General features: G+C 58.9%; 4 protein-coding genes across 4 annotated transcripts; all 4 read left to right on the top strand.

Moving 5' to 3' along the window:
• Positions 1-853: 853 nt before the first annotated feature.
• On the top strand, positions 854-6875 carry ACA1_285550 (uncharacterized protein; the record flags this gene model as incomplete). The annotated part of the gene is made up of 15 exons (XM_004344889.1): positions 854-1793; positions 1898-2553; positions 2629-3279; positions 3371-3517; positions 3589-3712; positions 3967-4046; positions 4138-4233; positions 4343-4511; positions 4652-4805; positions 4879-4968; positions 5088-5243; positions 5326-5415; positions 5509-6211; positions 6300-6552; positions 6637-6875. The coding sequence occupies 15 exons, from the start codon at positions 854-856 to the stop codon at positions 6873-6875; spliced, it is 4548 nt and encodes a 1515-aa protein (XP_004344939.1).
• Positions 6876-7446: 571 nt separating this feature from the next.
• ACA1_285540 (REJ domain containing protein) lies at positions 7447-13605 on the top strand (the record flags this gene model as incomplete). Its single annotated transcript, XM_004344888.1, has 23 exons — positions 7447-7611; positions 7684-7740; positions 7865-7942; positions 8018-8086; positions 8155-8226; positions 8318-8455; positions 8552-8692; positions 8786-8926; positions 9004-9072; positions 9160-9228; positions 9298-9366; positions 9456-9699; positions 9790-10053; positions 10131-10241; positions 10346-10519; positions 10590-10740; positions 10834-11168; positions 11240-11557; positions 11626-11916; positions 11985-12290; positions 12382-12542; positions 12617-12755; positions 12827-13605. The coding sequence occupies 23 exons, from the start codon at positions 7447-7449 to the stop codon at positions 13603-13605; spliced, it is 4341 nt and encodes a 1446-aa protein (XP_004344938.1).
• Positions 13606-16137: 2532 nt separating this feature from the next.
• ACA1_285530 (uncharacterized protein) lies at positions 16138-16473 on the top strand (the record flags this gene model as incomplete). The annotated part of the gene is made up of 2 exons (XM_004344887.1): positions 16138-16359; positions 16393-16473. The coding sequence occupies 2 exons, from the start codon at positions 16138-16140 to the stop codon at positions 16471-16473; spliced, it is 303 nt and encodes a 100-aa protein (XP_004344937.1).
• A 1842-nt stretch (positions 16474-18315) lies between these two features.
• On the top strand, positions 18316-18987 carry ACA1_285520 (uncharacterized protein; the record flags this gene model as incomplete). Its single annotated transcript, XM_004344886.1, has 2 exons — positions 18316-18498; positions 18685-18987. The coding sequence occupies 2 exons, from the start codon at positions 18316-18318 to the stop codon at positions 18985-18987; spliced, it is 486 nt and encodes a 161-aa protein (XP_004344936.1).
• Between the last annotated feature and the right edge of the window lie 463 nt (positions 18988-19450).

Here is a 19450-nt window from a genome sequence, read left to right as displayed (position 1 = left end):
CGAGTGTGTTCAGAGCTTGAGATCGACCAACAAACGAAGTTACGAATCTGTGCTTGCTCGAGGTCTCCGTGCCCAGCACAACCTGGCCTCAACAATCAATACCATCCCCACCTGGGGGCGAGATTTTAAGAGGAAGGTACGTACGACATTTATCGATTCTTCTCGTAGGAAAGTGGAGCTGCTTGACTCCATCTTGGTGCCCTGCCGGCACTCGATTGGGGGGGGGGGTTGGTGTTGGAGGCCCCGTAATAAACTTGAGGAAAAAGAGGAAGGAGAAGCCGAAAGTCTAGTCTATCAACGATTGAACAAGCGGTCGGCAATCGATCAAGTCGCCAGAGATTAGGCCAAGTGTTTGAAGGGGCACCACAGATCCGTTGGTGGGGAATGCGAAGCAACATTCTCGCCCGTAATAGGCAAAGGCCACGTCAGCATCGGCTTCGCTGACGTGGCAGGCGAAACAAGAAGGAAAAGACGGTGAACAAACCAACCCAAAAAGGCCCAACAAGAAGGGAGAAGGGCACTGGCAGGCCACCACAGCTGTGCAATTGCCTGGCTGTCGTGACGACCTTCTTCTCGGAGTAGCGACCGCGAAATGTCGAGGAAGATGGAGGAGACCACCGACGTGGTGCCCGACTTCTTTGGCGGCGGCGGCGGAGGCGCGGACATCGACATTTTCAACACGTTCGCAGCGTCTTCTCCATCGCCTGCATCGCCTTTGCACGGCGGATTGAGCGACCATCCTCCCAATCATCCTCAGCTGCACCAGCAATCTCATCCCCCTGCAGCAGCGACAGCCTTTTTTGATCAATTAGCCGCTCCATCATCGCCATCAAATCCGAGCGTACATACCGAGATGGCGAAGCCCCACGACCTGTTCAACGGTCCGCCGCAGGAGGACGATATTTTCGGCAACAGCAATCAGCAGCACGAGGAAGATGCGTCCTCTCTCTTCGGGGGCAGCACTGCATCGGGGCCTTCGTTCTTCGATCAACTTGCGACACCACCAAATGGGCACAACGATTTTCCAGGTGGAGGCGGTAATTTCTACAACACGCCAACGCCCCCTGCTGCGAAGATGGTGTCGCCCTCCTCCTTCACCACTCCCGCGCAGCCCTACGCCCAGATGCAGCCTTCCTCTGCCCAGCAATTCGACTCGTTCGGCTCTGCTGCACCTCCCTCCCATCTCGGCATGCAGACCCAACACTCTCCAGCTGGGCCGCAGCTGCATCAAGCCACCGCAGCCCCTACTACTCCTGCTACAGCTGCCCCACCGCCAGCATCTCCCACGCATTCAACTGCAGCATCGTCAGCGGCCTCCAACTCGGGCAATTTCAATCAATTTTCTACACCTGCGCCGCAGCATAATGGCGAAGAGCTGCCGGCCGACATCTTTGCGTCGAGCGGCGATGCATTTTTCGATTCCCTAGGCGGCCCATCGACCATCGCCTCTTCTCCCGCCAACGATTTCTTCGCTGCTGCCGCCCAGCACCAGCAACCTCCCCCCTTTTCTCCTTCGCACCACATCGCCGCCCCGTCGCAGCCGACGCACGCGCACCTCTCGTCTTCTCCCTCGCCGGCAGCTGCAACCTCCTACGCGTCGTCTCCCTCCACACCCTCCTCTTTCCCCTCCGCTCAGCCAGGTGGCGGTGCCTATCCCGGCGCTACGCATCAGCATCCCAGCCCCGGCGGACCGCAGCAGCCGTCCCCGTACCAGCCCCAACAGCAGCACCAGCAGCACCCGCAATACGCGCACCAGCAGCACCCGGCTTCGGCGCAGTACCCGCACCAGCATAGTACGTTCTAGCGGTTCCACGAAGGGGAGAAGTGGCACTTTGCAGCACTTTCGCTTCTCTTGAGAGAATTCATTTCACTGACGTGTGTGTCGCGTGGTGTGCAGCTCAACCTGGCGCGAGCGAGGCCGCGCCTGGCGCCCCCTATGGCCAGCAGCCGCATCATCCCTATGGCTCCGTGCCCAGCCCTGCTACTGGCGGCATCGGTGCTCCGTCCCCCTTCAACGTCGCCGCCGGCGCCGGCGGACCCGTGTCCGTCTTCACGCCGACCATGGCGCAGGCGCCGGGCAGCCAGGGCCGATCGACCGCGCCTGCTCAGCAGCACCCTGGTGGCGGCATCAACCCCTATCCCCAGCCGCCTGCCACGGCGCCCGTACCCTTCATGGGCCGCGGAGCGGGAGGCGCTGGACCCGGCTTCCCCACGCCTCCCGGCTCTTCGGGCGGTGCTGCTGCCGCACCCTCGGCCACGCCCACCAGCGCCGGATCCGTGGCCTTCAATCTTGGCAACGGCCCGCAAGCGCCCGCCGGCGTCTTCCAGCCCTCGGCCACGCCGACGCCGCCTGGCACCGGCGGCACGGGGCAGTTCACGACGTTCGTGCCCCGGCCCGCGCAGCCCGTCGGGCAGCCCACACCCGTCGGGTCCTCCCCGTACGGGGGTGCGCCGTCGCCCTTCGTTACGGACAGCTACCAGTCCCCTGTGGGACCCGGGTCCTCGATCCCCTTGAACCGGCTCAGCACCAGCGCCAGCGCTTTGCCCCAGAAGGTACACTCATTATTTGGTCATAAATGATTTTTGTTGTTGGAATGCAACTAATGTTTGCGTGGAATGTGATTGCAGCCGCAAGTGGACCCGTACGGCAGGACGATGCTCACCCAGTCGAGCCCAGCGCCTCAGCCCGGACCCGGTGGCTACTTGCAGGCCAGCACCGGTGGCCAGCCGGGCGGCTATCAGGCTCCGGGATACGGCCCGTACAGCCCACACCAGCACCAGGGCCACCAGCACCACCGCAATCGCTCTGTGTCGCTGCAGCCCAACCCGCAGCAGCTCTCGGACATGCCGCGCGTGGCCTCCAATCCCGAGTTCGCGCGATACGGCGTCATGTCGCCGCCCGGGTCGGGCGTCCCCGCGCATCTCGCCCACAACCTCAGCTACCTCAACTCCATGCCCGCCATGCCGCCGTCCATGGGCAACCCGCAGTATGGCTACCCCGGGGGACAGCCAGATAACGGATATGGCGGGCCGTACGGCGGACAACAGCTTCAGCAGAACGGCGGGTACGGCGGCCAGCAGGCCGGTTGGGGCGACATGTCGTCGTCGTCGCCGATGGGTCAGTACGCGCCCGCGCCGTACGGCATGCAGCAGCAGCCGCAGGACCGGCTTCTCTTCGATCGACCGCACGCCGTCGCCACGTTCGGCTTTGGCGGCAAGCTGTTCACCCTCATCCCGCGTCGGAAGCGAAAGCTCAATGTCTACCAACCGTCCGGCCCGGTACGCAAGCCCACGGAAATGAATGTACCCCCGAACCCAGTGCTGACCTGCGACGCTTTGGAATTCGATGTATCTTCGGTCACGTGTGTAGCAGGAGGTTGATCCGCAGAGCGACGAGCTGCTCCAGGGTCCTCTCAAGATCATGCCGGTCAACGAGATCCTGAGCAAGACCAGCTTCATGGCCACCTTCACCAGCTTCCCCGGACCGCTCAAGAACGCTTCCAAGGTCCGCGTCACAGTTCGATTGCGCGCCCTCTTGAGGTGGAGGCACTGCTGACGCGTTGGGTGTGTGGCTTGCGTGGCTTGCAGGACGCGGTGAACAAGTACGTGAGCAACAAGGCCTCGGGCGCTTCCGAAAGCGAAGACGCTATGGCCGACCCCGAAGCCACGCAGCTGCTGTGGTCCCTGCTCAGGGTCATGTGCACCCACTATGGTGCGTGACGCCCCGTCTGTGTAACTGATCGCTGGGGAGCGACGTCAGGCACTGACAGACCATCACCATCACCATCACCATCACCATCACCATCAGCACTATCACCACTATCACCACCATCACCACCATCACCACCATCACCACCATCACCACCATCACCACCATCACCACCATCACCACCATCACCACCATCACCACCATCACCACCATCACCACCATCACCACCATCCTCTGTGTTATTACCCAACGCGCAGGTGACCTGAGCCAGCAGGACGCGCTCAAGGAGGTGAGACAGGCACTGCTGGAGGGCATCAACCCGACCGACTACAACGCCGTACGCCCCTCCCCCCACACACCCACAAATGCTTCGCTGGCCGATACGAACCGCCTCACCCGTCCCTCCTCCTCCTCCCCACCGCAATCAGGCCTCGGCCGCGGCTAGCGGTCCTCTGTCCGGCCCAGCGTTGGAAGCCGCGGTGAAGCAAGTCGAGCAGCTGCTGCTCTCCGGCGAACGCGAGAAGGTGCGCCCAGTAGTCCTGACACACGCACGCGTGCGCAATTGAATCGTAATGGATAACTCACCGGACGGTTTGCTTGATTGATTGGTCGTATTTCGTTCTTCCATTTTAGGCCTGCCATGCGGCGATGGAAGCTGGCCTGTGGGGCCACGCCCTGTTCCTGGCCAGCCACCTCAACCCGCAGCTGTACCAGACGGTCTGCAAGCGATTCGCCCAGTCTTCGATCTCCGAGGGCTCGCCCCTCCAGACTCTCTACCTCCTCCTGGCCAAGTGCCCACAAGGTAACCTTTTCCTCCCACATCTATATATGTTTATATATGTTCTACATATGGTATCTACATTTATTCATATGTACATCCATATCTCTCGATATGCATATTTGTGGCCGTACGCTCGATAGAAATGTTGAAATCTCTTCAAGGCTCGGGCGGCTCCAGCGGCACGGCGGTGGATCGCTGGCGAGAGAACCTGGCGGTCATCCTGGCCAACCGCATGCAGGGCGACGTCAAGGTCATCGGCCAGCTCGGCGACATGCTCTGGTCCACTCAAATGCGAGTCGCCGCCGCCCATTTCTGGTGCGTTTTTTTCTTTCCTTTCGTGCGTTGCGGGTAATCGAAACTGACTGTCGCACGCGTGTCGCAATTGCAGTTACCTGGTGGCCGAGACGCCGTTCGGGCCTTTTGAGAACCCCAACTCCCGCCTGATTTTGATTGGTGGCGACCACAAGACGCAATCTCGGTAACCTTTCTCCCTTGTGCCCTGCTCTCTAGTGTGTCGTGTCGTGCATGGTTCCAACGACGAACTCATCACCGCCTATTTGTCTTTGCTTTGCGATTTGGGTGAACGCGTGCGCGCAGACTCTTTGTCAGCCCCGAGTCGGTGCAGAGGACCGAGGTGTTCGAGTACGCCAAGGCCCTCGGCAACTCCCAATACACGCTTCCGACGTTCCAAGTGTATAAATTTATTTATGCTGCCACGCTTGCCGACCTGGGTCTGCTCCAGCAGGCGTCCAAGTACTCCCCCTCTCCCGCCTCCACCCAATCAGCTCTCGTCATAGCTCGCGCTGACTTCCCAACCCTTGGCGCGGCTATCCAGCTATTACCAGAGCATCTCCGCGGTGGTGAAGGACCACGCGGGCATGTGCAGTCCCGCGTTCCTTGCGCAGCTTCACGCCTTTGGTGATAGGTGCGTTACCCCCGTACACGCGCATTGCTGGACTGTCCAAACGCGCGTTCTCTCGTCTCACCGCACGCACGCACGCACGCACGCACGCAACAGGATATCAACGATCGCGCCGGCTTCGCGAACGGCGGCGCTGGCCCCTCCCGGCTGGTTGTCTGGTCTTGTACAGAAGGGCCTCAGCGCGCTGATCGGCGATGAGAAGAGCTCACCGGCGGCCGGAGGAGCGGCGGCGTCGACCGAGAAGATCGACGTGCAGGCCTCCGCCACCGTGTCGGCCCCCGGCCCCGCCTCTGTGCCCATGGTCTCCGTCGTGACCGGCGGCAGCGGCGGCCAGCAGCCCGGCATCCCGAGTGTCGCCGGCCCCTCGCCGGTGATGTACAACCCATCGACGGGGGCGGCGGCGATGAACCCCGCGTCGATGCCTATGATGAACCCGGCCTCGGTGCCGATGATGATGATGAACCCATCGTCAGGGCCGGCCTCGTCATCGCCGTATCATCAGCCGCAGCCGGTGATGCACAACCCGGCGGCCGCCCACTTTGGCGCTCCCGGCGGCGCGCCGAACTTCAACGGTGCATCGTACCACTCGCAGCCGCAGCAGCAGCCGGCCGACGATTACGAGGAGGAGGACCTCATGAAGTCGGCCTTTACCAAGCCGAAGCCCGGCGAGGAGAGCCGCCCCGGTACCCCGTCGTCGGTCTCTATGGACAAGAACGGCGGCTCGGCCCAGGCGAACGGCGGCCAGAAGGACAAGCCTGCCGCCGAGGACAAGTCCGGTGGCGACGCGTCCGGTGCTGGCGTACGTTTCGCTCTTCCTCCATTTGCGCGCGCACGTTGCGGCGGAGCCTGACCTCGTGTCGTGTGCCGTGTGTCGTGCGCACGCACAGTTCTGGGGTCGGCTCGGCGGTCTGGGTCTGTTCAGGAAGAAGCCCACGGGCAAGGAGATGAAGCTGGGCCAGACCGAGAACGAGTTTGTATACAACGAGGAGCTGGGCATCTGGCACGAGAAGGGCAAGCCGCCGCCCAAGGAGGAGCGCGGCCACTCGGCCCCTCCGCCCATCATGGGCGCCGGCCCCTCCGGGTCGGGCTCCCCGTTCCCCTCTGTCGGCGGCTACTCCAGCGGACCTGCTCCCCTCGGTGGTATGACCGCACACGCACACGCACACGACCAACGACACACCCGCGCACACTGCTGAATGCTGACCTTGCGTTGTGTCCGAGCAGGACCCGATGGAGGGAACCAGTTCACGAAGTATGCGTCGCCGGCGCGAGGCAATCGTCGATACGTGGACACCTTCAACCCGGAACCGGCGCCCGGGAGCACGCCCGCCGCGGCGCCCATGAGCGTGCCCACCCCCACGTTGATGATGCCCACGCCCGGCATGCACCCCGCGTCTCCGGCGACGTCGGCGCCCTACACCGTCTTCACGCCCCCCATGAGCCCGTACCAGCCGCAACAGTGACAACATGTACACACACCACAACAACCGCCCCAACGAGAAGGACATAAACCACAAAAGTTCACCCACGCAAACTCGATCTCTGTTCTATTCTGGTCTCACGTGTGCTTGTCACAATCGTCCACTCTTAATTAATGGAGAAATCTCCTCTCCTTCTTCGAAGAGCGGACCCAATGGGCGATGGTAGAGAATGGAATGTTAGGAATGGCATTAACCGACCTCAAAATGTGATTGGTGGGGCTAGTCTCCCGAAAAAGTTTGAAGAACACGGTTTGCATAATGCCGGACCCCCGCACCACAGAAATAACGGGGAAGGGTCTTCTCTTGATCTATCCTGCGGCCTTTTCATACTACACTTCCACGCCACGGCGGGAGAAACCACAAACACCAATTCCTGTTCTTGGGGTCGCCGAAAGCGAGCACTTACACAGAGAACGTACGTGTCGTTGGTTGGTTTTAGTAACGTTTCCGCCAAAGCGGTCACATCCTTCTTACTCCGCTTGCATCTTTGGCAGTATACTCAGGAGTGTTTGGAAAGAGGCCAGGCAAGCCAGCAATTTCAACTTCACACACAATGACGCAGTCTAGCACCATCAAGGTTGGGTCGGGGATGGTGGTCGTCTTGTTGATGCTCGTCTCCTTCGGCATAAACTCCGCCCAAGGCGGTTGCGTGTGTGTTGGGGACTTCACCTCCGGGAACTGCCAAGGCGATCTAGTGGTTGACGGTGCCGAAGACATCGTACGCCCACGGCACCCATCGCCCATCTCCCAACTCCAGGACCCTCCTACTCACTCCCAACCCCCGCATCAGAGTTCGTGCAGCCTCCAGGCCACTGTGGTCTCCATAACGGGAAGCCTGCTCATCCAAGTGCGTCGAGTTGGCCTAGGCCACCGGATTTTTAATTTTTGTTGCCTTCCGATTGGCTGTATTCTTGTACCTGTGATACCTAAAAACTCACCGCGACCTCGATCCATTCTTGCTCTCTGCACAGGCCCCGGATTCGAACCTCACCAGCGTGAACAATGCTTTCAACAGTCTCCTGCGGGTCGCTGGCACCCTGTCCATCGCTGTACGTGCAAACCCCCCCCCAAGGTGAACAAAACGGTTTGTTTTATTAATGTAGCTAACTACTCTATTCTTGCAGAGCCAAGGCCAGCTGCAGTCGGTCGACAACTCGTTCATGGCTGTCCGGTCGGTTGGAGATATGATCGTCGTACTGCCCCCCCCCAACAGCTCAATTATCGAAAATAGTTATTCTGACCTGGCTGGCACCATTTACAGAGCTGGAATCAGCAGCTGGTCACTTTCAATGCCTTTGCGGGCCTTCAGAGCATCAACGACCTCCGCGTCGACGTATGAACTGCAACTGACACCATCACATGCAAGGCTTTGTTGGAAGCCCTGGTGCCAACTACTAACTTGGCCGCATCACGCGTGTACACAGTTCCACCCGTCTGTTGGACAATGGGTGGGGTTCTCGCAGCTGACCACGGCCCGATCGATCGACTTCAACAACAATGGGTTCACGTCGATCACCAACTTCCCCGCGCTCCAGCGAGTCAACGGTACCTTTAGCATCAACGTACGTACTCATGCTCCCACTTTCTTTATATAAATAAATAACTATATTGCTTATGCATACCACAAGTGTGTTATCTAATTTCTTGATTGGATGTAGTATAATGGCAACGTGACGGAGATGGCGAATATGTTGCCATCTTTGACGACGGTTGGCACCCTGCGATTCTCGGGCAACCCGCGCCTGCGCAGCCTCACCGGCATCGGCGCCCTCCGCACGGCCTCCGGCGTCATCCTCTCGGTGCGTTCAACTTCTGGGTTTCGATCGAAACTTATTCTCTCGCGCGCGAGCTTGGTGCTCACCTTGGTCTGCGTTTGTGGTTGCAAACAACAGTCGAGCCGCAACCTCACGACCATCCCTCCGTTTGCCGGTCTCACCGACCTGACCTACGATCTGTCCCTGTCGCGTCTGGGCATCACCTCACTCACCGGCTTCCCGCTCCTCAAGGCCGTACCCAACTTCATGCAGATCGCGGTACTTTTTTCCCACACGCAGCGCGTGACTGCAATCAACAAGGCTCACACGTCAACGTTCTCTGTGCCTGGCTACAGTACAACCAAAACCTCTTCCAGCTCGGCGGCTTCAACTCGCTGGCCTCCATCAGCACCTTCCATCTCGTGGTACCACTGCCCCCCCCCTCTGCTTGCTGCATGTGTCGACACACCAAAAACACACAAGTTGTTCACCTCTCATCACGACCACCACAGGGCAACGCTGTGCTGCGCCAGTTTGCCGATTTCGGGGCCCTCACCAGCGTCACCAGGTTCAGCGCCGCGGTTCGCCCTCCCCCCCTCGCCCCCGCGCTCTCCGGATCTCACCCTCTGGGTCGTCGGATCGTCGTGCAGGACAACTCCGTACTGCGGGACTACCATGGTCTCTGCCAAACCTTCAAGTCGCCCGTCATCGTCAGCCTGGTACCCCCCCACCACAGGTTCTTCTTTTATATAAAAGAAAAAACCACAAAAAAGGCTAATTCTATTTTCATGTTTACATTTATTTTCAGCAACTGCCCGAGACGATAAGACCGACCGGATGCAATGCGACGATCAAGGCGTGGCCGCTGAAGACGGCCTGCGCGGGCCTCTGCAGCTGCCTCCGGTGCTTCCCGCCCTCGCTCGTCTCGGCCCAGTTCCGATCGACCGGGCGGGCGGTCGACGTCACCTTCTCGGCGCCCACCAACCAGGCCGGCCTCTTCTCCACCTCGTGCTCCGCCATCTGGTCCAACGCCTCCGACCTGTTTGGCGCCAGTGCGTTTCCTTCCATCAATCAGTCCCCTTCTAAAGCCAAGCCAGCACTAATCGCACGACACACGACACACACCCCACGACACGCAACAGATGCTGTGTGCTCGTGGCAAACGGATACGAAGATGACAATCTTCTTCCCCGAGGTGCCTCCGCTGCAGCCGGGGCAGAGCATCAGCCTCAACTCGGCCGCGGGTGCCGTGCGGGCCCAGGGCGCGCTCGCCACGGATCCGTTCGCTGTGGGCGCCGTCCAGGTGGCCGCGCCGGTCAATCCCGTCGGCCCTGCTGCGCAGCTCGTAGTACCGGGCGTCAGCTCGTGCTCTCAGTCCATCACCTTCGACGCCTCCGGCAGCCGAGGTACCACCTCCGCCTGCTCATGGCCGCCTTCACTCCCGTCCATCACTAATTGGGTTATTTCCATTTCCATTTTCCAGCGATCGGTAATCCCACCTATGCGTGGTCTTCGCCGGATGGTGCGCTGGCTGGGCTCCTGTCAGGCATCACCACCTCGAGGGCGACGATCAGTCTCGCGTCGCTGCCTAAGGGTACAAACTCCCCCTCGCGCCCGCCTTTCATTTGCGTTGACGAAGCTCACGTGTGTGTGTGTGTGTGTGTGTGTGTGGTCGGTGTTGGTGGTATGCGACGACAGGCGTGGAGTACAGCGTGAGCGTGACGATCGCCGATCCATTCTCGGGTCAGCAGGACTCGCGCACGCAGAACTTTACCATCCCCGAGCGGCCAGTGCCCTTCGTCTCAATCGGCACCGCCCAGCGGCCGATCGTCGCCAGCCAGCCCAACACCATCGCCGCAACGGCCTCCCACCGTACATTCCCCACACGACTCACGCGACACATTGGCAGCGGCCTTTCCTGACATTTCTTGCCTGGGAGCAGCCTGCGCCCAGGCCGGTGATTCGCTGTTGGCCTTCAGCTGGAGCCTGAGCCCCGACGCCGGTCTCGCGGTCAACACGCTGCAGTCGCTCAACCAGCGCGACCTGGTCCTGCCCGCCAACTTCCTTCCCGTCGGCCAGACGTTCTTGGCCACGTACGCCACATTCCTCCTGCTTTCCACTCTTGTCTTCTGGAATGTGGAAGGTCTCATATCGCACATTCCTGGCTGGACATGCCTGTCATACAGGCTCACGGTCTCGCTCTCGAGCGACTCGAGTCTCAACAGCTCGGCCAGCGTGCAGCTGGTGGTGCAGTCCCAGTCGATCGTGGCCGACTTGGGCGGCTCGCTGCGCATGATCCCCTACACGTCCCACACAACGCTCGTCGCCAAGGTGCTCTCGGGCGGCGGCGGCCCGGCGGCCTACGCCTACAACTGGTCGTGCGCCATGGCCGACGCCACCGCCGGCGAGTGCCCGATCGCGGCCTATCTTGCCGCGCAGTCCGGCGGCGCAGTGACCATCGAGTCGCCGCTGCTCGAGGCCGGCGTGCCTGTGTTCGTGACCGTCACCATCTCCCAGCCCGGTACTCCCCACCGCCCATTAAAAACTGTGCTGGCGTCATGCTGACGTGGCTCTGGCTCCTCCCTGGATCAGACGCCCAGCAGAGCGGCAGCGCAACCACGGCCATCGTCCGCGCGTCGACGGAAATCCCGGTGGTCACGCTGGCGGCGCCAGCGCGGGTCAACGTCAACCAGCCCAACGCCGTCACCAGCCAGGTCAACTCGACATCGAGCGCCCTGACCTACAAGTGGGCGCTGCTGCAGGGTCCGCCCGGGTTCGCGCTCAACGCCTCCACGCTGGCCAGCGCGGCCACGCTCGACACGGCCAACCTGGTCGTACGCCGCGGCGCCCTGGCCGTCGGCCTCCAGTACACCGTGCAGCTGACCGTGACCGACGAGAACGGATTCATCGGTACGTGCGTGTGCGGTCGGGCGTGTGCGCTCGAAGCTGACGTGTGCGTGTGTTGTTTCATTTTCCAGGAGTTGCACAGGCGACAATGACCACCAACATTCCGCCGGTCGAGGGTAGCTTCACCAGCGCGCCCGCATCCGGCTTGGCAGCGACTACCCCCTTCGCGCTCCAATTCGCCGGCTGGCTCGACCTGGACAGCCCGACCCTGATCTACCCGCTGGCCTACAAGGTGTGGTACCAGCAGGCCGATGCCGCGGTGATCCTCTACGCCGGCGCCAGCCCGCACGTCGTCACCACGCTCCCGATGGGCGACGCCGCCAACGGCTACGCGCTGACCCTCTACGCCTCGGTCACCGACAGTACGCGCTCGCCATCTGATGTTCAACACATGTTCGCTTGCTCATGACATGACACACGCACACAACAGGTGACGGCGCTGAGACGAGGACGAGCATCGACGTGGTGGTGATGGCGCCGCCGGTGAGCTTCAACCTCACGACCGAGGCGATCGGCCAGGCCGTGTCCGAGTCGCAGACCTCGGCCGACGCGCAGGCCTTCCTGGGCTCTGTGGCCAGCCTGCTGGGCGATAGCCGCAGTAAGCGCTCGGCCGACGAGCTCAGGCTCCTGGGTGACGCACTGGTGGCCCAGGCCATCGGCACCGGCCAGCGCCAGGACCTCACGCCCGGTGGTCTCTCGCGCACCACCTCCCTCTACTCGCTGCTCACCCAGCTCAGTACGCACCACCCGTCTTGTGTGAGGAATGTGGGTAAATGGGCTCACACCCAACGCGCGCTTCGCATTCCTTCGTGTGTGTCGCAATGCAGACTTGAGCGAGGAGGCGAGCCTGCAGGCCCTGAACGCCACGCAGGAGATGACCCGCCGCACACAGGAGCTGGGTGCCTCCGACGAGGACCTGATGGCCTCCGTCGTCGGCGTGCTCAGCAACCTCCTGGTCAAGGCCGAGTCGCTCCGCCGCGACAATAACGTACGCGCCTGCTCCCTGCCGTTAGTCATTTTGTTATCGCAGTCGACTGATTGACTGGCCCGACCACCCTACAGTCCACGCTCCCGGTCAACTACGGCCTCGTGGCGCCCGAGGTACTGGGTCCGGCGGCGACGGTGGAGCTGAGCAAGGCCGTGTGCGGCCAGGACCTCGACCCCTACTCTGCGTCGTCCATGTCCCTCTCCCTCTTCACCGGTACGTCGTAGACTTCCCGCTCCTGCGACGCACCGGGCTGGGCTGACGTTGTGGAATTTCTTTTCCCTCAGGCTGCTGCGAGCGAAGCGTGCTGGCGGGCGCGGTCGAAGCCGACGGCGCGCGGGCCGTGTTCAAGGTCCCGTCGTCGCTCAACGCGCAGGCGGGATTGTGCGCCGACTTCTTCATGACTGCCTACGCGCGGTCGCCCTTCCCGCGTGCCGACGTGCCCACCGCCCTGAACGAGAAGAAGAAGCAGCTGGGCTCGCAGGTCTACGGCCTGGTCGCCCTCAACGCCAACGGCACCGCCGTGCCCGTGGCCAACCTCTCCCAGGAGATCGTGATCTCGCTGCCCGTGCTCGACACGGCCCAGTACTCGGGCGACAGCTCCGACTATGAGTGTACGTTCCAGAATGGCTTTGCATTCCCTCCTTCGCTGGTGGACGTCCGCGTGCCTGACATTCACTGGCACATTCCGGATACAGACGCCTGTGCATTCCTGGACACGGAGGTCGAGGGCGCCGAGTGGAGTGGGCGCGGCTGTCGCTTCCTCGATGCCGACACGACCGACGCCACGGGCCGCATCGTGGTCCGCTGCGCCTGCAACCATCTCACCGACTTTGGCCTCCTGATGCGCGCGAAGCCGGGCTCGTCGGACGACGTGGCCCTGCCGGTGGCCGTCGCCGTGAGCGTGGCTGTGGCGGTCTGCGTGGTGCTGGTCGTGGCCGTGATCGTCGTCGTGCTGGCCGTGCGCCGGCGCCGACGCATGAACCGGGAGTTGAGCTCGCTGGCGTCTGCGGTCAACGTCGACGGCTACGATCTGTACGACTCGGACCCCGACGAGCGACTCTAGATCTCTCCTTCTTCTTCTTCTTCTTCTTCTCCTTTAGCAACACATATTGTGCTTCATCTTCAAATGCAATTATATTTATGTAATTCAATTCTGCCATAAAAATAGGTAAATATATTATTAATATATCTTTTTATTTTGAGGAAGATGAAGAGAGGATTGGAGGCGCTGGACGAGTCGAAGTTCTTCGTCGATCTGGGGGATGACGGCTCGGGGCAAGGAGTGCCGCCACCAAACACGATGCTCTACTTGAGGTTACGGAGGGTCTCTAATTCATCGCGGCAGATGAATTGAAATCGCGATTACGTCGCGATTGGTGGCGATGGGGGGCGATTCCGAGATGAAAGTCGATGCCGGCCCTCCCCCCGAGGAATCGCACGAATGGGTCGATACATTGGTCCGCCCCCATTCACTTGGGTTTTTTGGGGTTTGTTGGGTCCAGATGGCCACAACTGTCTCCAAATCATATGACGATTTCGGGTTTTTGTGGGCTTGTTAACATCATCTTTCATTGACCACCCTTTGAGACAACAATGCGAACGGACGACATGTTTAATCTTCAAAATCGAGGGCCTGATTGGCAAAGATTTTATCCATTTGATACGCTTCGCCCACCCTCTCCCACGTGAAGCAGGCTCGCCGAAATTTGCTGGGTACTGCTTCACGTGTTGAGCAATAAAGAAAACCACTTTTCCCTGGCGAAAAACTAAAAGAATACTATCGGCCGAAAAAAAAAAGATGTAGCGGACGAGGAAGCAAGAGATCAATTTCGCAGGTGTGGGCCAGTCCACACCCGAGCGCACCAACGTGCTCGTTAAGCCAAAGTTGGTTGCGGCCACGTCAGCCGTTCCACTGGTATCCCTAGCAATCCTTCTAGCAATCACGATCGCGATCACTTGTATGCGCCTCGCCCCGCAGAAGAAACCCATCTACAATGGAAAAAAGAGAATGTACCTGAGAAACCCCTACTTGAACACACACACAATAAATAAAAAAGACCACCCCACTCAAACCCCACCCTACCCACCTCCCAACACGCACACAACTTCAACCTGCCACATGAAGATGCAACACAGGTTTCACCTACAAATATACTCTTAAAAATACCTTCCTTTTCTGTACAACACACCACAACCAAATTAAGCCACAACCCAACAAGGACAATCTTCATCTTTCCCCACTGCATGGACAGACCCAACAAACAGATGAAACACACCATGAACCAGATCTATGATGAGGTAGATGAGCAAGGACAATCACAATCAAGAAATGACCCCCACTGATCAGACCTACCTCATCATCAGCAAGCTCCTGAGAAGCAAGGTGAACAAAATGGACCAGAAGCTGAAGAAGATGGGAGTCATGTATGACCTACACCAATTCATCCATTCCAATGCAACACAGACCCTCTACATTGAAATTGACCTTCTAAAGCTGGACAGAACTGAGAAACATGTCAGTGAGTTCCTTGGCTAAGGCAGGGTCTCCATGGGACCAATGCCAGAGATTGGACCTGAGGAAGAAGGGGAAGAAGGAATGACTGGGAAGAACCTATCTCTTACCCTATGCCTCCCCAAGGACCATAAGAAGGTGGTTGAAAAAAATGAGGTGATTAAGGTGGTTGCCAAGAAGGGGATAGAGCTAGCCAGTGAGGAATTTGACTTCAGGTTCTACTCAACAGCAACCTACCAGCTAACCCTCAGAGACCAGGAGAAGGTGGACAAACTGCAACTCCAGTGTGACTTCATCATCCACAGTGTTGACATCTGCATCCAACCATGGTGGCAGTACCTGAATGCCCAGCTCTACTTGGTTGTCATCTCAAACTACATGAGGATCAAGAGATCAGACATCGCCCACATCATCAAGAAGTACATGGCAGCCCTTCATCAATGTAACTCACCTCAAGAACAAGGACACCCTCAGGAAACCAGTGAGCATCTTTGGATTCCTCCTACCAGAACACCAACAAAAGGCCCTCACCCTCAACAGTACCAGACCACCACACCAAACAGAAGCAAAAAACCACCTCACTAATGACCCTGATCAAACACAGGTAAGAAGAAGAGCATGGGAAGAAACAATGAGCTGCTCAGGGTCATCCTGTCCCTCTCAGAGGAAGAGAGAGCTAAGCACCACAAGGAGAGACAGGCCGCCAACACTGCAAGAGCCCAGACCAAGAAGACTGCAGCCCAGCACAGACAGGATCTCCTCTGTGAGAGAGAAGCCCTCTATGAGGCTGACCACAACACACCACCAGTCTCCCTCCGGTCGGTCACCCAAAAGTGGGGTAGGGCCTTGGCCCGCCTGTGGGTGGGGTGGTGGTGGTGGTGTTGGTGGTGGTGGTGGTGGTGGTGGTGGTGGTGGTGGTGGTGGTGGTGGTGGTGGTGGTGGTGGTGGTGATCGACCCTGCGGCCGGCTATTCAGCGGCCATCACATATGGTGATGACGGATCTCATTCCCGACCTGGGCGCAGGGGCGGGGACTGGTGCAGTTTCAGGGCCTATGGATTGGTGGGAGGTGATGAGGGCCGAGATGAAGATGATGTTCCAAGGGGTGTCTAAGGCGATCAGCGGTCTGCGGGCGGAGCTGGTGGCCTCGCAGAAGGGTAAGGAGAAAGTGAGTTTTGAAGAGACAGCAGACGTGGAGGCGGCGGGCGTCAAGGTGCTGGAGATGATGTCTTCAATGCCAGGCGACAACTCATTTCTTAGCAAGACAGCAGTCTCCCCAAGCCCAGCTTCACCGTCAGTTTGGCAAGTATGACCTCAGGTTTGAGTGACGCAACGGCAGCTAAAGCGGCGGAGACTACATCGTCAGCAGCGGTGGTGGCCGCGGTGTCAACATACCCATCGGCCTGGTCGACCTACATGACGCTGGCTGAGAAGATGAACAAGTCCATGCTAGTCAAGATCCTGGGGTTTGTTCACTTGCCTGTATGGCCTATCCTGGTATTCACTGGTGCTGAAGGTGAAGATGTCCATCTCTGGATTTTGAAGGCCAAACTATGCAGTGTGCAGTTGGGGTGGAATGAGATGACCCTCCTAGCCCAAACTATAGCTGCCCTGGAGGGTGTGGCATTGGTGTGGCTTCACACTGCACCCCCTGAGGTCAAGTTCCAGTTTGTGTGGTTCGAGGAGGAGCTGCAGTGGTGATGTTGTTGAAGGCTTCCAGCACATCAGGGAAGCTTGCTTGTTGGCCACTATGCATAGCTGAAGAATGCCCTTGAACATTTTGAATGTGTTGTGTTGTTGTTGAACCAGCACCTTCTCCTCCTTCAAGAGACCAATGTTGGAGGACTTCAGGAAGGAGACGCCCACTGCCATGGATACACCAGACACACTCTTGTGGATGGCCTTGTACCGCTCCCACACACCCAGATCAAGGGGAGAGTGGCTCAAGACAGGGGTTGAGGTCCATGGCGCTGACATTGGAAATGGGGTGGGGGTGATGGGCTTGGGATACACCAAATTTGGAGTGATAGGGATGGGTACCATGGGTGGCAGGGCAATTGGCTGGGCTGGCGCAATTGGAGGGGTCAGGGCAGTTGACTGGGCTGGCATGATCAGTAGTGCTGCAGCAGACAATGATGGCAACAACAACAACAGTGATGATGGTGACAATGATGATGACAACAGTGGGGAAGGACCTTGAGAGAGGGGGGAGTGGGGTGTGGTGGAGGAGGTCTCTGAACCCTTGGTGGTCGACCCCAGGGTTTTACAAGCATCTTTTCACTCAAGAATCTTGAGAATCATCTCACACATCTCTGCCTTGAAGTCATCCAACTCAGCACAGGAAATGGCCACAGTCCCTTGCACAAACAGCTAACCAGGAAATCCTTGTCCAGCAGGCCCGCCCAATTGTGCAGGAGCAGGAGACAGAAATAGTAAGGGCACACCTGTTCACCTTTCTCCTGACAGCATGCACCATAGTCCTTGAGGAGCTCCACCTGGGTGAATGGAGAGAAGCTCTGCTGCAGCACTTGTGGGGTATGCACACACAGCTCCATGCACATAACCACATGTGGATGAAGAAGGTGCTTCAGCAGAGGCAGTACCCACCTCACCTCCAGCCAGCACTGGGCCAAGCACACCCATTGTGGGTGCCTTCCACCAGTGCAGCCACTCCTGCAGGAGGGTGGGTGGGGTGCCACTGGTGGCTGTGCTGGTGGAAGGCACCCCACCCACCCTCCTGCATTGGATACATCTGGGCGTACCACTGCCAATCTGGCAGCTCCCAGCCCTCCACACTCTTCAGAACCACCACCTGTAGCCAGACCAGGAGGAGTTTGTCAAGAATGAGATCAGCTGTCTGGTGCAGGAGCAAGCCCTTCAAGAGCTCCTGCCCCACAAGCAAGCCTTCCTCTCTCCCATTGGGGTTGTCCCAAAGAAGAATGGGAAGCACAGGCTCATCATCAACATGAAGCTTCTGAACTGCTACATCCAGCTGCCAAAGTTCAAGTTCAGTGGCCTACACAAGCTGGCGCCCCTCCTCCAGGCAGGCGACTGGCTGATCACACTGGATTTTTGAGATGGCTTCCACCATGTCAAGGTGCTGCCCAAGCACCAGTTCCTCCTCAGCCTGCAGTGGCGCCACCATTAATACACATTCCAGGCATGTCCATTCAGCCTCAACACCTCTCCCTGGATCTTCACCCACTTTGTGAAGACCACCACAAACATCCTCACATAAAAAGGCATTTGCTGCCTCACATACATGGATGACATCATTGTGATGGCACACAGCCAGGAGGAGGCTCTCCAAGCCCACAACACAACCCTCTCCACCCTAGCCAACCTCAGCTGGGTGGTCAACTGGGACAAGTCTTCACTCAAGCCCAGTCAAGCAAAAGAGTTCCTGGGCCTCATCATCAACACCACTTCAGAGCCACAGTTCCAGGTACCAGCAGCAAAGTCCCACGCCCTACGCCATGACATCACACACCTGCTACTCCACTTCCACAAGCACCACCAAGTCCCAGTTCAGCAAGCCATGGCAGTGGCAGGCCACTGTGTGTCACTGGCCAGAGCAGTCCTCCCTGCACAACTACTCCTGCACAACCTCTTCTGCAACATCAGCAAACAGAACAACTGGGACAGCCAGATCCAACTGACACCAGCTGTGGTCTGCGATCTCAAGGAGTGGTCAATCAGCCTCACCAAGTGGGATGGCAGGGTGGCAACACTGCATCCATTTGATGAAGTTCTTGACACCAATGCCTCCCTTGGTGGCTGGGGCGCAGCCCTGAAGGGCTTGAGCACTACTTCCATGGGCTGGTGGAAGCAGCTGGGCCATCACATCAACAAGCTGGAGCTCAAGGCAGTCCACCATGCCATCAAGTCCCTCCTTCCCCTCCTCAAAGGGTCCTTCTCTGGTGTGACAATGTGACTGCTGTCATGTACATCAAACACCTGGGCAGCCACAGCAAGGTGATGAACCACATGATGTGCAAGATCTTCAACCTGTGTGAGCATCATGGCATCCACCTGTTGGCCATCCACCTCCTGGGCGTGGAGAACAACTGTGCTGACTACCTCAGCTACCCCCAGCATGAGTGGGCCATTGCTTGCCACCTGTTCCACTCATCAACAAGAAGTGGGGTCCCCATATGATTGACTGTATGGCCATGGCAGCAAACTCATGTCTTCCCCACTTCAACAGCTGCTTCTGGGAGGCAGGCTTGGAGGCAGTTGATGCCACTGCCCAGGACTGGTGTGGTGAGAACAACTGGGTAGTTCCCCCTATTGCCCTCATCCCTTGGGTCCTATGCCTCCTCCTCTGGCAGAAAGCATGTGCCACAATCATTGTGCCAGTGTGGACTGGGAAGCAATGATTCTGCGACCTCCTTTGC

The sequence above is a fragment of the Acanthamoeba castellanii genome (assembly GCF_000313135.1).
Source record: "Acanthamoeba castellanii str. Neff unplaced genomic scaffold scf7180000084776, whole genome shotgun sequence".
NCBI lineage: Eukaryota > Discosea > Longamoebia > Acanthamoebidae > Acanthamoeba > Acanthamoeba castellanii.
Note: the sequence above shows the minus strand (reverse complement) of the source record. Positions and strands in the feature narration are given on the sequence as shown.